At 36.3% G+C, this 14,622-nt stretch overlaps 1 protein-coding gene across 1 annotated transcript; it reads left to right on the forward strand.

Moving 5' to 3' along the window:
• The first annotated feature begins 6,333 nt into the window (after positions 1-6,333).
• LOC110452195 (regucalcin-like) lies at positions 6,334-12,626 on the forward strand. The gene is made up of 6 exons (XM_021500565.1): positions 6,334-6,458; positions 8,238-8,406; positions 8,705-8,887; positions 9,336-9,551; positions 11,623-11,766; positions 12,344-12,626. The coding sequence occupies exons 2-6, from the start codon at positions 8,247-8,249 to the stop codon at positions 12,547-12,549; spliced, it is 909 nt and encodes a 302-aa protein (XP_021356240.1). The 5' UTR covers positions 6,334-6,458; positions 8,238-8,246; the 3' UTR covers positions 12,550-12,626.
• Positions 12,627-14,622: the final 1,996 nt, after the last annotated feature.

Raw genomic sequence — 14,622 nt, forward strand, 5'->3', positions numbered from 1 at the left:
ACCAGTTTTACAAGATTTAATCTGCGATACTCAAAAAGGGTTAATTAAATGGAGATATATAGGTAAATATACACGTCTTATTCTTGATCTTATTGATAAGACTAATGAAAAGATATTCCAGGGCTACGTATTTTGTTAGATTTCGAAAAAGCATTTGACTCTTTTGAATGGCGTTTCATGTTAATAAATTTAAACTTCATCATGATATCCAAATTATCTTCGTTGAGTACTATGGCTTACTCGCATCTATCCCATGTTCATGGGAAAATGTGATTAAAACATACAAGAAAAATATTGATGTATTAGAAAACAAATATATACAAATACTAAAAGGGAAAAAAGATAACTAGAGACTTTTATACAGTATTGGTCAATCGATATATCAAGATCTCACTATTTCATCTATGCAAAATTGGCTAGAAAAAATGGGATTAGGTATAACAAATGACAGTTGGAAGATGTATTTCAAACTACTTTTCAATATAACAGATGACACAACACTACAATCTTTTCAATTTAAATTGCTACATAGACTACACTATACAAACTCTAGGCTAATGAAAATGAATATTACAGAAATAGAAATTTGTAAAATTTGTACGGTGAATAGAGATTTTATTTTGCGATTGTCCTCATACACGTGCGTTATGGTCATTTTTAAGACGACAATTTTTAACTAATTGTAATATAGATTATCCATGGTCAGATATTTCCTTTATATGTGGAATAGATGACACTCCTGAAAATGAAAGTTAGAATTCATTAGTATGCGAGACAATATGTAATACAATGTAATAATTGCTCCACTGTGTACTAACATGTGAACAATAAATAAATAAAATATGATAAAAAATACAAAAAAATACTGATTGGTTTAAATTTTATCATTAATTTAACTGTTTGTCTCAATTGTGCAACCTGAAACTTAATCTTATTTGTGGTTTGAAGAGACATAAATGATAAATGTATTGTAATGAGGCATAAAAGATAAATGTATTTTAATGAGGCATAAAAGATAAATGTATTTTAATGAGGCATAATAGATAAATGTATTTTAATGAGGCATACAAGATAAATGTACTTGCTAAGACAAAGTGTGGAAAGATTTTGTACAAAACGAAATTGAGGATGTTGTGCATTGACATTTTGAAATAAACATGAAACTAACACTTGTTTCAGTCTGGTTGTTGTGGATGACATTTTATGATGTATGCAAAAAATGGACGGAGTCGGGGATGAATTTGCAAAGTGCTGATAGTTTTTTTTGGCTCTTATGGTTCAGCACATTTTTCACCACAATGAAAATGTCTCAATCTTTTACATGTAATATCAACTGTATGATACTGGTGACCCAAAAATGCAAGATCAGAATGTTTTTGTTCTTTTAACATGAGAACAAATAATTAAAATGATTAACCAATGTACAAAGAACAAGCGGCTCAATGGGCCTGCATAGCTCACCTGGTATTAAGTGTACAATTGTAACCTTAAAAGTTGAATAAAATAAAGCTACAGGCAAAATATCAATGACTTGACTGAATGGCATTCAGAAGATCCTGTTAAACGATCTAAACAAATTTGATCCCTGTGACCTTGAAAGTCAATCGTGGACATTAATTAAGTTGAACAAACTCCATCCCTGAATGCAACGTGCCAAATATACTACCCAATACATTTGGCTTATTGAGAAGATGACTAAGGACCAGACGTGACCTTGAAAGTGTGTGAATGCCATTCACATGAACCCTAGACCTTTGGGTTATTCAGATAAAGTCATTTAAATGTTTTTAAGACAATTGACTCATGTGACGTTTAATATGAGTGAAGGTCATTCATTTGAACAAACTCTGTATCCCGCCATGCCAACATTTTTTCCGGCGAAATATCATCAGCCTGGACCTTTGGTTATAAAGAAGATGTTGTTTAAAGGTAAGGTAGTTGGCCCCTGTGACCTTGAATATGGGTGATGGTCATTCATTTGAACAAGATTGGTAGCTCCCATGCCAACATTTTTCTGTACAAATTTCATTAGCGTGAATGTTTTTGTTATAGAGAAGAATTGTTAAACTTTTTAAGACAATTGACACCTGTGACTTTGAATATGGACGAAGGTCATTCATTTTAACAAAATTGGTATCCCTCCATACCAACATCTCTTTAGCCAAATATCATCACCCTAGACATTTGGGAATTCAGATGAAGTCGTTTAAGTGTTTTTATGACAATTGACCTATGTGACCTTGCATATGAACGAAGGTCACTCATTTGAACAAACTGTGTATCCATTCATCCCTGCATGCTATTGGCCATACATCATCATTCTTAAGCTTTTGGTTATTCTTCAGATGTTGTTTAAAGATTTGAACATATTTGACCCCTGTGACCTTGAATATGGGTGATGGTCCAATCATGCTACTAGCCATACTAGCCATATATCAACACCCTACCCCACTTGGTTATTTAGAAGAAGTTGTTTAAAAGTTTAAAGATATTTGACCCCCTTGTGACCTTGAATATGGACGATGGTCATTCATTTGAACAAACTTGGTAGTACTTTGTCCCAACATGCTATTGGTCAAATATCATTTGAGCCATCTGGTTATTCAGAAGAAGTTGTTTAATGATTTGACCATATCTGACCCCTGTAAGTGTACATTATTACATGGTTAGTCAGGGGTTATATTTATATGCAATCGGACAAAATCTTGTCATTCCTAAAATAAAAGGAGGATTTGGAAGAATTTGCTATGGTTCCCCTATTGAGCCCCGCCCCTCTGTCCCCAGGGGGGTCAGACCCATTGTTGGTTCAAAATTAGGTCCCCTTCACCCAAGGATGCTTTTGACCAAAAATGGACATAATCCTGTCATTCCTACTGAAGAAGAACGATTTAAAAGCGATTTTCCCCTTTGGCCCTGCCTCTCTGCCAAAGGGGGGTCACACCAACCATTTATATACAAGAGTACCGCGGGGCGGAACAATAAAAAAATCAAATACTGAAATGAACAAAGGGCAATAACTTTGCTAAAATCGTCAAATCAAAATTCTTTTCAAGGAAACAAAACAACATATCATGATTATTTAGCCTACTAGGTTCCAAAGAGATCCGTTGAAAAATGTAGGAGAAGAATGCCGGACAAAAATTAAAAAAAACTGAAATGAACAAAGGGCAATAACTTTTGGGAGAATTGTCAAATCAAATTTGAAGGAGGAGATTGCCGGACAAACAAAAGTTTACACCGGACAGACGGACAACGCCATACCATAATATTCCCGTTAAATTTGACGGGCGGAAAAAAACCGTGAAGTTCCGTGGGATTTCCCAGTGGTTGTATTTTGATGTAACATTTTGAGGGTTTCTTTTTCTTAAAAAATATTTTTCCTTTTATTTACTTATAAGGTCTGTCATCACCTTCGGGTAATAATACCACCATCCCCATTTCTTCACCACACAGAAACGTCCATATTGCCCAGACCGAGCAGTGACCCGGCTTCTTTTAAAATGAGGGTTACAAAAAGTATATTAACAAATAGAATAAATATAGGGATTAAACGGCGTTTTTTAATCCATATGTTTACAATTTTACTTGAGAACAATTGTTTAATCTAATTTATTTGTTCTTAAATAATTTATTTATTTACTGCGTATAGAATAGGCCTATGTGTCGTCCTTTAAGACCTTGGCGGAAAGTCTTATTTAAATAAAATTGGCGCCAAAAATAAACCGTAGTCATTTGAGTGTTTGACGCAGGGGCATTCTCCATGTTATACGACGCTAAGCGACAAGACTCTCATTAAACAAGGTTAACATATGACGTCATATTAAGTAAACAAAGTGTTACGTCATGAGAGTTTACTACATATTTTAATTCCTACTCAAGTTTGACTAAATGCAACTACCAAATGTAACCTGTTTCATTTCCCGATGAATTTTACCAGATTAACATTATCTGTGCTTATGATTTTGCGAAGGGAGATAACTATAGACATGTTTAAACAAAGAAGATGTGCCACTTGATGAGATTTAACATTTTTATTGAAGCTACACAAGAAATTGTTCAAACAACCAAAAAAAATCAATCAGCCAAATATTATCAGCTCACGGTTGCTAGCGGTAGTGACCCATTCTGCCTCTTGTGTCAGTAACGTCCGGTACAAATCGAAAACAACGTAGATCCATGTGGTCCTGAAGAAATTTAGCGGCTCCCCACTTCGAGCTAGTAAAAAGAATGGTTGTGTAGACTCGCAGCGGAGCCTGCGCACTGGGTCTAGGCATTATTCTTCCGCGATGACGCGTCAGAAAATTTGATATCTTATGAACTCATCAACAAAAATTAAATATGACATCTTAAATATAGTTTTATGTTTTGTTTCTACATCATTTGGCTATATTGAACCATCAACCTACACCATCATGTGGTATGATGGGCCTTCAATGACGAACTATATTTTTTACATTAAGTCAGTACGTAGACAAACGATCAGAATGGACTCATCAAGTTCCAATTATTGAGAATAAAACACGTTGAGTGAAATATAAGGTTTGAATGTTGCTTTGGTTGATTTCATGGGGTGATGAATTGAGTTGGTCTTGGAACAAATTCAACATGAACTACTTCGCAGTTCATTACATTTGTTTCAAGACCAACTCAATTCATCACCCAATGAAATCGACCAAAGCAAGATTTAATCCTCAAATGAGATCCAGTTCTGCTGGTAATGTTCACATAGTGGTTTGCAGCGCAAATGTAAATATATAGTTGTAACTACCATGTCAGTAAAGTGATAATCAGAGCTCCAGTTTTTCTGGATTCACCTAAACAAAATACCAGATTTCGTCTCCTCTCCTACTTCACCCCTCCTTTTTCTATGCGAGGATTGATTGATTCGAAAGCGAACCCCCATTTTATGATGACCTAACCCTAGACTTAATTTCTGCAAGACATAATGCTTATCGGTTATGGCCCACCGAAGCATTAAAGTGGGCACCATCCTGTGTAAATTAAGTTAATACATTTTTCTAAAAAAGAAACCTATACTGCTAAAAAATATCATAATTACTTCATTTGTCTATTAATTTTTGTAAGTAAGCATTCAATTTGCTTATTCTGAAAAATACTTCCCGATAGAACCAAAGTATTTACAGGACAAGCGACTGATTTTCCTGAAAGATACGACCTAGGAACAAACAATAGCGTAACGTAATAGTTAATTAATTATCGTCTGAATTATTCAATCAATGCTCTGCTTTTGTTGTTTTTCCGTATTTCCAATGGCATTGAAACAAACTATTGAAAATTTTCTAATTCTTTATTTTCAAATCTACCCTTTTATCTATTTATTATACATATTGTATAGGGATAGTGTTAGGACCTTTCTCTAACTATTTACATGCTATTGTTGTGTATTTATTTGTATTAGGACATTGTTTGTATTCTCTTTTATCACAATGACAGACTTTTCATAAAATAACGAACACGTCTGGATTTTTAATTGAAGACTTAATAAACGGCGACACCAACATTGATCCCGATTGTTACAGTAAACTTCGTACATAATTTTATTTATGTTCATATGATTATCATGAATTTTGAACGGTTAGGTACTATCTGATACAGTTATTGGCAATCATTTCGTAAATGTTAAAGGATAACATGTTTTAACGTATACAGAGCTTTCAAAATAAGCTTTGTTTTAATTTGCCGATCGGGCACTTTGTCCTTGTTTATACCCACGAGTCGTGTTATTGAGCAGCATACCTATCACGTGGTAACGTACCACAGGTGCCCGTATGTATAAAACAGTTGTTTAAAAGTAAATGTGATATTGCAATTATCGTGCTTGTTTTTTTTATACGATAAGGTTGGTAACTCTCGTACAGTCAGTCACAGCAGTCACACTCTTAACCGTCAAAATACATTGGTGTTAATATATATTATTAGTACCCATTACCAAAGTGGAAAAAATATCTAAACACTAAAGGTAGACCATGTCGTGTCCTCTTACTGACATGTTACTACCTGATGCAGTCACTGGCAATTCTTTGGTACATTTAATGTACAATCGTTAAAAACATCCCCGGATTCATGCACCAATGATATGTATTTTCTCCTTTTTCGAAACTAAACTAAACTAAGGTGTTCAGAGTAATTTTACATTTTTAGGGGTTTAAATCGACTTTCGGTAAAAAATGACACCCCCAATAGTCGATTTAAATCCCTAAAACATGTAAAATTACTCTGAACACCTAAGTTTAGGTCCAAATATAGCTGTGACAAATTCTCAGGTCCCTGTGGTCACGATAAGATTTTCGTGACCCACTTGGCTCTCTGTAACCGATCCGAGTCAGTCCGATGTCGTACACACTTGAGTGTTTGCTATCTCTCGGTGGTGTACAATTCGGCGATAACCCGAGACGAGGATCAGATATAATCTGTCTTCCTGCTCTGCCTCTTAACGGGTAAGTTCTGTTGTATACAGTTATTAGATTCTCCTGGTCATAATTTTATTTACAAGATGTTACGGAGAACTTTGTCGCTTGCAGGAACGTAAGCTGTCGGTATCATTTTATAGTCACATAAATTACATAGCAGAATTCACATGCTTGGCACGATTATTTGCCTATATCAAATTATGTATGGTTATAAAATTAATAAAGTAAGACGGCTGACAAACGACTTAAATGGCAAAGGTCGTAACAAGATTGAAGCTAATTAAGCGTAAAATTGCCAGCTGGTTAAGAGCTAATGAATCTAGTGTAGATACATTTCTCTCATTTCCATGTGTGTCCAGGGCGAGAAAGAGGTGCAAGATATTTATATCTTACGCCCCGTTTCACGTGACGAGTCAAGTGTTCAGCATGTTGATATTTTCATAATGGTAGCCAGTCCAAACGCGTTTCCGTGGTTTCTGAGCCGAATCTGGTGTTAATACTCAAATATCTAATACTGCTGCATAGTGTACCTCTTAAATAAATAACCACATTCTAGTGTATGCACATTTCAACTACTTTTTTTTGCTTACAGGCAAGATTAAATTATTATATGATTAACAAGTATCTTCACAAACTGTCCTTATAAATTATTTATGTAGTGTACATGTGCATGGCCTTTATTATCTCATTTGAAAGCTTTTGCACCGACAGCTTTAATATGTACTCTTACAACAAGAGCAACAGAGGCGTCTACTTACTTTTAACTGTACTATAAGCGATCTTGACCTTTCCATTTCTTGACAGTTACATCACATGTTGGAGTTGATTTTGTACTTCGAATACAATTTCGCTCATAGATGTCGATTGCTGACGGACAAACTTTCAATAGATGTCGATTGCTGACGGACAAACTTTCAATAGATGCAGATTGATGACAATTATGGACAGGTTTTGTGATCCCCATCATGATCACACCGGAAAGAATTGTTTCCTTGTAAAAGAATGTCGGTTTTCTTTTATTATGACCATTATTTTGCCTTGGGGTTTCGTTTTTGCAAGCCCAATTACCAATTGAGACCATGACAGTACTTTGATTTTACCTCATACCTAATTTTGTTTTGCCTTAGTTTCATTGATTCGTGGGTGCGATTTATTGGTATTATAATAAAAACAAATAAACTATGCTTATGTCATTTCCTTTGAAATGTGTTATTCTTCTGCTGATTCTCAATCTAGCCGATATAGCTTATGTTGAGTGTCATCCAAGGGACGCTTTATTCTATGTTGGTTAGTGTTGATACTGAGCGTCAACGGAAGGACGCGTTATTCTAGGTCGGTTAGATTTGAGAGTCAGCCGAACAACGCTTCATTTCATTGGTAAGTGTTGATGGTCAGCCAAGGGCCGCGTTTTTTAAAACAGGATAGCGTTGATTTTCAGAGTCAGTCAAAGGACGCGTTATTCTAAATAATTTAACGTTGATTTTCAGTCAGCAGACTGGGTATTTTGTTGTAGGCTAGATTTGAGGCTGAGGGACGCTTTACTTCTATAGGTTCTATACGATGAGCGGCAGCTGGTGCTGAGTGTCGGTCGAGTGAGCAACACGACTTGGCCAATGTCTCGCAAGGTTCCTTGTAATATGGGGAGTATGTTCTTGGGAAGCACCTCTATCACAAGCAACCGGGTGATAGTGTGACCTGACCGACGCAAGACTGACCCGAAAATATTTCACTTAGACGCTCATTCGAAAGATCAGTTCTAATGAGATCAGCAATATCATATACTAATAAACAATCACTGGTTGACAGACACAGCTCATGATGTCAGTGGAAGTTGCCATCAAGGACGGCGCCAAGACGACTGGGGAGGGCCCGCACTGGGATGATACCACGCGCTCTCTCCTGTACGTCGACATAATGGACGGGGGCGTCGTACGGTGGAACTCGGTTACTGGGCAACAGGAGGCCAAACATTTTGGTATGTAATTACTTTCGGGATTTATTAAATAAAAGTGGAGAGTTGTTCAAAAAATGAATGTTTTTCGCATTCGAACAATTAAAAAATCAATTGGGGATTGTAGGTCGTTTACGAGGAATTTGTACATCATTTACGAAATGGCCCGGAACACTGGACAAATATTTATTATTCGTTAACAAAATACAACACAACCATTGCCATTTCCACTGAGTCAAACCGAGTCAAACGGTCCCTAAAAAAAGCCGAATCGATGACGCTTTATTAACGTTTTATGTGGTAAATGTTTTCTGTGCTACAGATGAGGATGTGGGCTTTGTGGTACCGTGCCGGAAGGGTGGTTACATCATGGGGCTTGGGCGCAAACTTGCCCATATGGACTGGGACAGTGGAAAGGTGACCGTCCTGCACGAGGTGGCCCCGAAAGGCTCTAAAAACAGGTTTAATGACGGCAAATGTGACCCAAGAGGCAGAGTGTGGGCAGGTAACGGCAGAAGTGTTTTTCCATTCAGTTCGTTTTTACAATGTTTTCTCGAAATGTTCATTTAAACAATCCACTCTTTGATTTATTTTTGGTGCGTAAGATAGTAGGAATATAACATGCAAAGACGTTTGTAGTGCAAACAAATGCTCTGATCTGGTCGGCACTTTTGTATAAAGGTGTTTAATGGTGTGGTCTATATTTATAGGCAAGCGACTCCGCTATTTCGAGAGTGGGGGATGTAATTCTAATCCGCTTAGTCCTGGGTCGGTCGCTATTATCTTAATATTTAAAACTCATTTCAACTCACACTGTCCACATTAGGAACGATGAGACACTTGACCCTTATTCTAAAATAATCACTTTCACTGAATCGTTGAAAAATTAATACAAAATAAACTTATTTAGTGCAGTATATAGGAATTAACCTTATCTCTACTTTACACGTTAGGCACCATGGGACGCGAGACGGAACCTGCCAACCCGGAGAGGGAGATGGGTGAACTGTTCAGTCTCGGGCTGGACGGACAGCTGGTCAGCCACAAGGACAAGATAGACATCTCTAACGGCCTGGCGTGGGCAGAGGACAACCGGACTATGTACTATATAGACTCACTCCCCAGGAAGGTGTACGGCTTCGATTACGACATTGACACGGGCAATATCAGTAGGTCACACCAATTAGCCCACTGTCAACTACGACATTGACACGGGCAATATCAGTACGTCACACTAATTAGCCCACTGTCCATTACGACATTGACACGGGCAATATCAGTAGGTCACACCAATTAGCTCACTGTCCATTACGACATTGACACGGGCAATATCAGTAGGTCACACTAATTAGCCCACTGTTCATTACGACATTGACACCGGCAATATCAGTAGGTCACATTAATTAGCCCACTGTTCATTACGACATTGGCACGGGCAATATCAGTAGGTCACACTAATTAGCCCACTGTTCATTACGACATTGACACGGGCAATATCAGTAGGTCACACCAATTAGCCCACTGTCCATTACGACATTGACACGGGCAATATCAGTAGGTCACACTTATTAGCCCATTGTTCATTTCGATTGCGAATCGGGGCCAATATTCGTGAAACTGTTCTCATGCTTGAGCATGGATTCTGTGTTATTTTTTATTTTTTTTTATAAAACACTTAAATCATGTCATGGTAAAACCGTCCAGAGTAACATTGAGAACAGAATTCTGTTTTTAAGGCTCTCCATAATTCTTCAAAATCATTAACAAAATGTAATTTTTAAAACTTATCATCTGGACAATCTATATATTACTTTATACCACCTACCGGTAGCATAGTAAATGCATTATCATGGGTTGTCAGTATGGCAATAATCATGAAGTTGAGAACGACTTGAAAAAGTTTACTTTTTGGAATGTATTTTCTCAAAAATAACAAAAAACATCTGCTCGCGCCAAGCGGCGTCCTGAACCGGAAATAGTATCAACACAAAGGTGATCCGCGTAAGAAAATGGTCTATCATTAACAAAAGTTATGAAAACTATGGTGAGGATAACAACACCTTTGTAAGCTAAATGTGTATACATTGAGAAAACCAATGACAATAGTATTGTCTTGAAAATATCTTTCTTCACAATTTCAAGTCTGTGGCATTACTCCGCGTGAAAGTCGTATTTGTCTACGTTTGTCACCGACCGCTGATCTCGATGATCAACCCAGATGAAAGATAGTGAATTTAGTTGACCTTTTGACTGCAGAAATATAAGGTTGTAGTATATAGATGATAAACAAGTTTATCACACATTATCTTTCAGGATATCAGTTTCCTCATCACTAGAACGTGGATAAGATATCTTATCTTAGTCATGGCCTCTCAATGCGTTGAGTACATTTTAAACTGTCCTCACGACAAACCCTGCAAACACAATGTGATAATGATGTCTCTCCTTCAAATGAAGGGAGACATATTGTATTAGTACTGGTTCTTCTAATGGCAACTTGTCTGGGCCATAACTTCTAAACCCTTAAAGGTATCTTAATCAAACTTGAAGTATGTCTGCATCACCACACTGAAATTAGGTCACTGTGACCTTCACCTCAAGGTCAAAGGTCAAATAAGTACAAACATTCATTTAATTCTTGTACGGCTCGTAAATTTTAAATCGTTAAAAATATCTTGATCAAACTTGAAGTATACCTGCATCACCCACAGAAGGTGTGCAGTGCACTTGAATTATGTCTCGTGCTTCACTATATACAGACTAATGGCCCTTTGTTTAATTTTAATACCGAAGTTTGTCCGGAGCATAAGTTCCAAAGGTGTAAAACGTGTACGAGTTGTCCACAAAATCGATGTCGATTTCGTCTATGCGTGAAACGTATGTACAATAGTTATTATATATGTACCGAAATGACTTAATTCAGCTACGCTTTGTTAACACTTGGTCATAGATGTGCCCGAGTCTTTGAGACCCTTATCTCGATTTAGAACTGGCCCACTGCAACGTGTCCAGATGGCTTCCTAGGGTTTGGGTGTTAGGGTTATCTCCCAGAGTTGGGTTAGGGTTAGGGTTAGGGTTATCTCCCAGAGTTGGATGATATTGTGTCCTCTGATATATACATGTACAAGTAGACTACATTTGATGAATATTTAAATGAAATGAAATTAACAAAATACTCCGAACAACTGTGTATTGCGATAAAAAAAGTAAAACAGTCCGGTGTTCTGTAATTTCGTACAGGTAACCAGCGAACCGTGGTAGACTTTGGCGAGGGAACTGTCGATACACTGGGGTTCCCGGACGGCATGACCATAGACACTGAGGGTAAACTCTGGGTAGCCTGCTACCGTGTCGGTAAAGTGGTTCGCTTCGATCCTCTCTCTGGTAGGTGATACAATGCATAACAAAGTTTTTGTTAAGCTTTAGAACACAAATTATAATTGTTAATAAGATTTCACATAATCTATGATATAGGTATCAAAGTATACAAAAAGTCACGAAATTATATCATTGATCCTACGATTTCCAACTCAAGTAAATATATGTACCGACGATTTATAAATATCAGGGCCAGACTGAAGCATCCCCGATATCCAGGGGTTACGCTCACCTACGCTCTCTGCACCCCTGGAATATGTCAAAGCAAATTCGAAGGCTCTGTGCACAGCACCTTGTGGGCGAGACGAGAAGGCTTTTTTGATCCTTTGATGCATATCAAAAGAATCTCGCGGTCGCGTAATGGTAAAACATACAGGCTTTGAAGTCGGGTGTCGCTCCTTTGTAATCTTCAAAGAACAAGTATCAGCCTGGTGATTGATCAGGTTGTTTTTACCCGACACCAATAAAATAGTGAAAGTGAGCGTAACCCCTGGACATCGAGGATGGACTGAAGAGATGTAGCAACTTTCTCTGTCGTTATAAACATGTGTTAACGTAGTCAATTGATTATATCTCAAAACAGGGAAAGAAATGAGAACTATCGAATTTCCGGCACTAAGGACAACGTCATGCTGTTTTGGCGGGAAAAACTTGGATGAACTGTATGTGACCTGTGGTCGCACTGGCGCCTCAGAGGAGGAACTGGAGAAATACCCCCTGTCTGGTTCTGTGTTCAAGGTCACAGGATTAGGGGTTAAAGGTTATCCTGCAACTATATATGAAGGTTAATCATGTCAGAAATTGTAGAAAGGCTTATCACTCAATTTATAGAACAACCGTTTAAATAAAAAACTTATGACAAATCATTCCATAGAACTTTGTTATTTATACAACATGTTGGTAAATGACAGGATTGTGCCAAAATAGCACTGTTTGTATTAAAACGTACACAGTGCTACAATTTGTACAGAACAAACTAAATACTTAAACGTTTGTACAACAATATTTATATCAAATCATCGAAAGCGCAGCGTTTGTTTCGAAACATACAAAGTACTAAAATGTTTGTGTATAAACATACAAGTACAAAGTACTAAAATGTTTGTGTATAAACATACAAGTACAAAGTACTAAAATGTTTGTATATAAACATACAAGTACAAAGTACTAAAATGTTTGTATATAAACATACAAGTACAAAGTACTAAAATGTTTGTATATAAACATACAAGTACAAAGTACTATTTTTTTGTATATAAACATACAAGTACAAAGTACTAAAATGTTTGTATATAAACATACAAGTACAAAGTACTAAAATGTTTGTTTATAAACATACAAGTACAAAGTACTAAAATGTTTGTGTACAAACATTCAAGTGCAAAGTACTAAAATGTTTGTATATAAACATACAAGCACAAAGTACTAAAATGTTTGTATATAAACATACAAGTACAAAGTACTAAAATGTTTGTATATAAACATACAAGTACAAAGTACTAAAATGTTTGTATATAAACATACAAGTACAAAGTACTAAAATGTTTGTATATAAACATACAAGTACAAAGTACTAAAATGTTTGTATATAAACATACAAGTACAAAGTTTTAAATGTTTGTATTTAAACATACAAGTACAAAGTACTAAAATGTTTGTATATAAACATACAAGTACAAAGTACTGAAATGTTTGTATATAAACATACAAGTACAAAGTACTAAATTGTTCGTATATAAACATACAAGTACAAAGTACTATTTTTTTGTATATAAACATACAAGTACAAAGTACTAAAATGTTTGTATATAAACATACAAGTACAAAGTACTAAAATGTTTGTATATAAACATACAAGTACAAAGTACTAAAGTGTATGTATATAAACATACAAGTACAAAGTTTTAAATGTTTGTATATAAACATTCAAGTACAAAGTACTAAAAGGTTTGTATATAAACATTCAAGTACAAAGTACTAAAGTGTATGTATATAAACATACAAGTACAAAGTACTAAAATGTTTGTATAAACATAAACTACCCTATTAGTTTAGAACTGTGTACAATTCTACATTGTACAGATATATTTATCTTACGGTAATGTGATCGGTACATTTTCACAATGATTGTACTTAGTACCTGTCCAAAGGTGTAATGTTTCAACATTTTTTTATTTTTTTTTCTCACCCTTCCATTGATCTTACATGAGCTGGAAAAATCTAAACTCATAAGATAAACTTGGTGATGTCAAGGGCCGGAATTAAAAACACCCTTAAGATATTTATCGTATTGTCCTCAAAGTGGGTAATGACTTATATTTTCTTTCACATCTAAAATACTGTTTTCACACCACTCAGCTACAATATGACATTATCTGTGTAAAGAGTGACACCACCGAATAGTTTTCATCCAAACGTCACGAAAGTGTAAAAGGAGGAATAAAAGCTAATGTATCCAGGGACACTCACTTCAGCAATCATTGTGGACACAAAAAACCTCTCTTCCAAATTACCGTATGTGATGTCATATCATTTCTGTCATGATATCAAAATCTACCTTCATCATCATGCTTCAAAATATTTCATCATCTCATAAAATGATGATAAACAAGGAAAGTCACATGCAACCGTCCCAGAATTTGGATGTGTGGGACTGTTGGAGGGAGCTCACTGATACAAGCCACTGTCCCAGTATTGTGATGTGTGGGACTGTAGGAGGGAGCTCACTGATACAAGCCACTGTCCCAGTATTAAGATGTGTGGGACTGTTGAGGGAGCTCACCGATACAAGCCACTGTCCCAGTATTGTGATGTATGGGACTGTAGGAGGGAGCTCACTGATACAAGCCACTGTCCCAGTAT

Source organism: Mizuhopecten yessoensis, unplaced genomic scaffold (assembly GCF_002113885.1).
Source record: "Mizuhopecten yessoensis strain PY_sf001 unplaced genomic scaffold, ASM211388v2 scaffold6459, whole genome shotgun sequence".
Classification (NCBI taxonomy): Eukaryota; Metazoa; Mollusca; class Bivalvia; order Pectinida; family Pectinidae; genus Mizuhopecten; species Mizuhopecten yessoensis.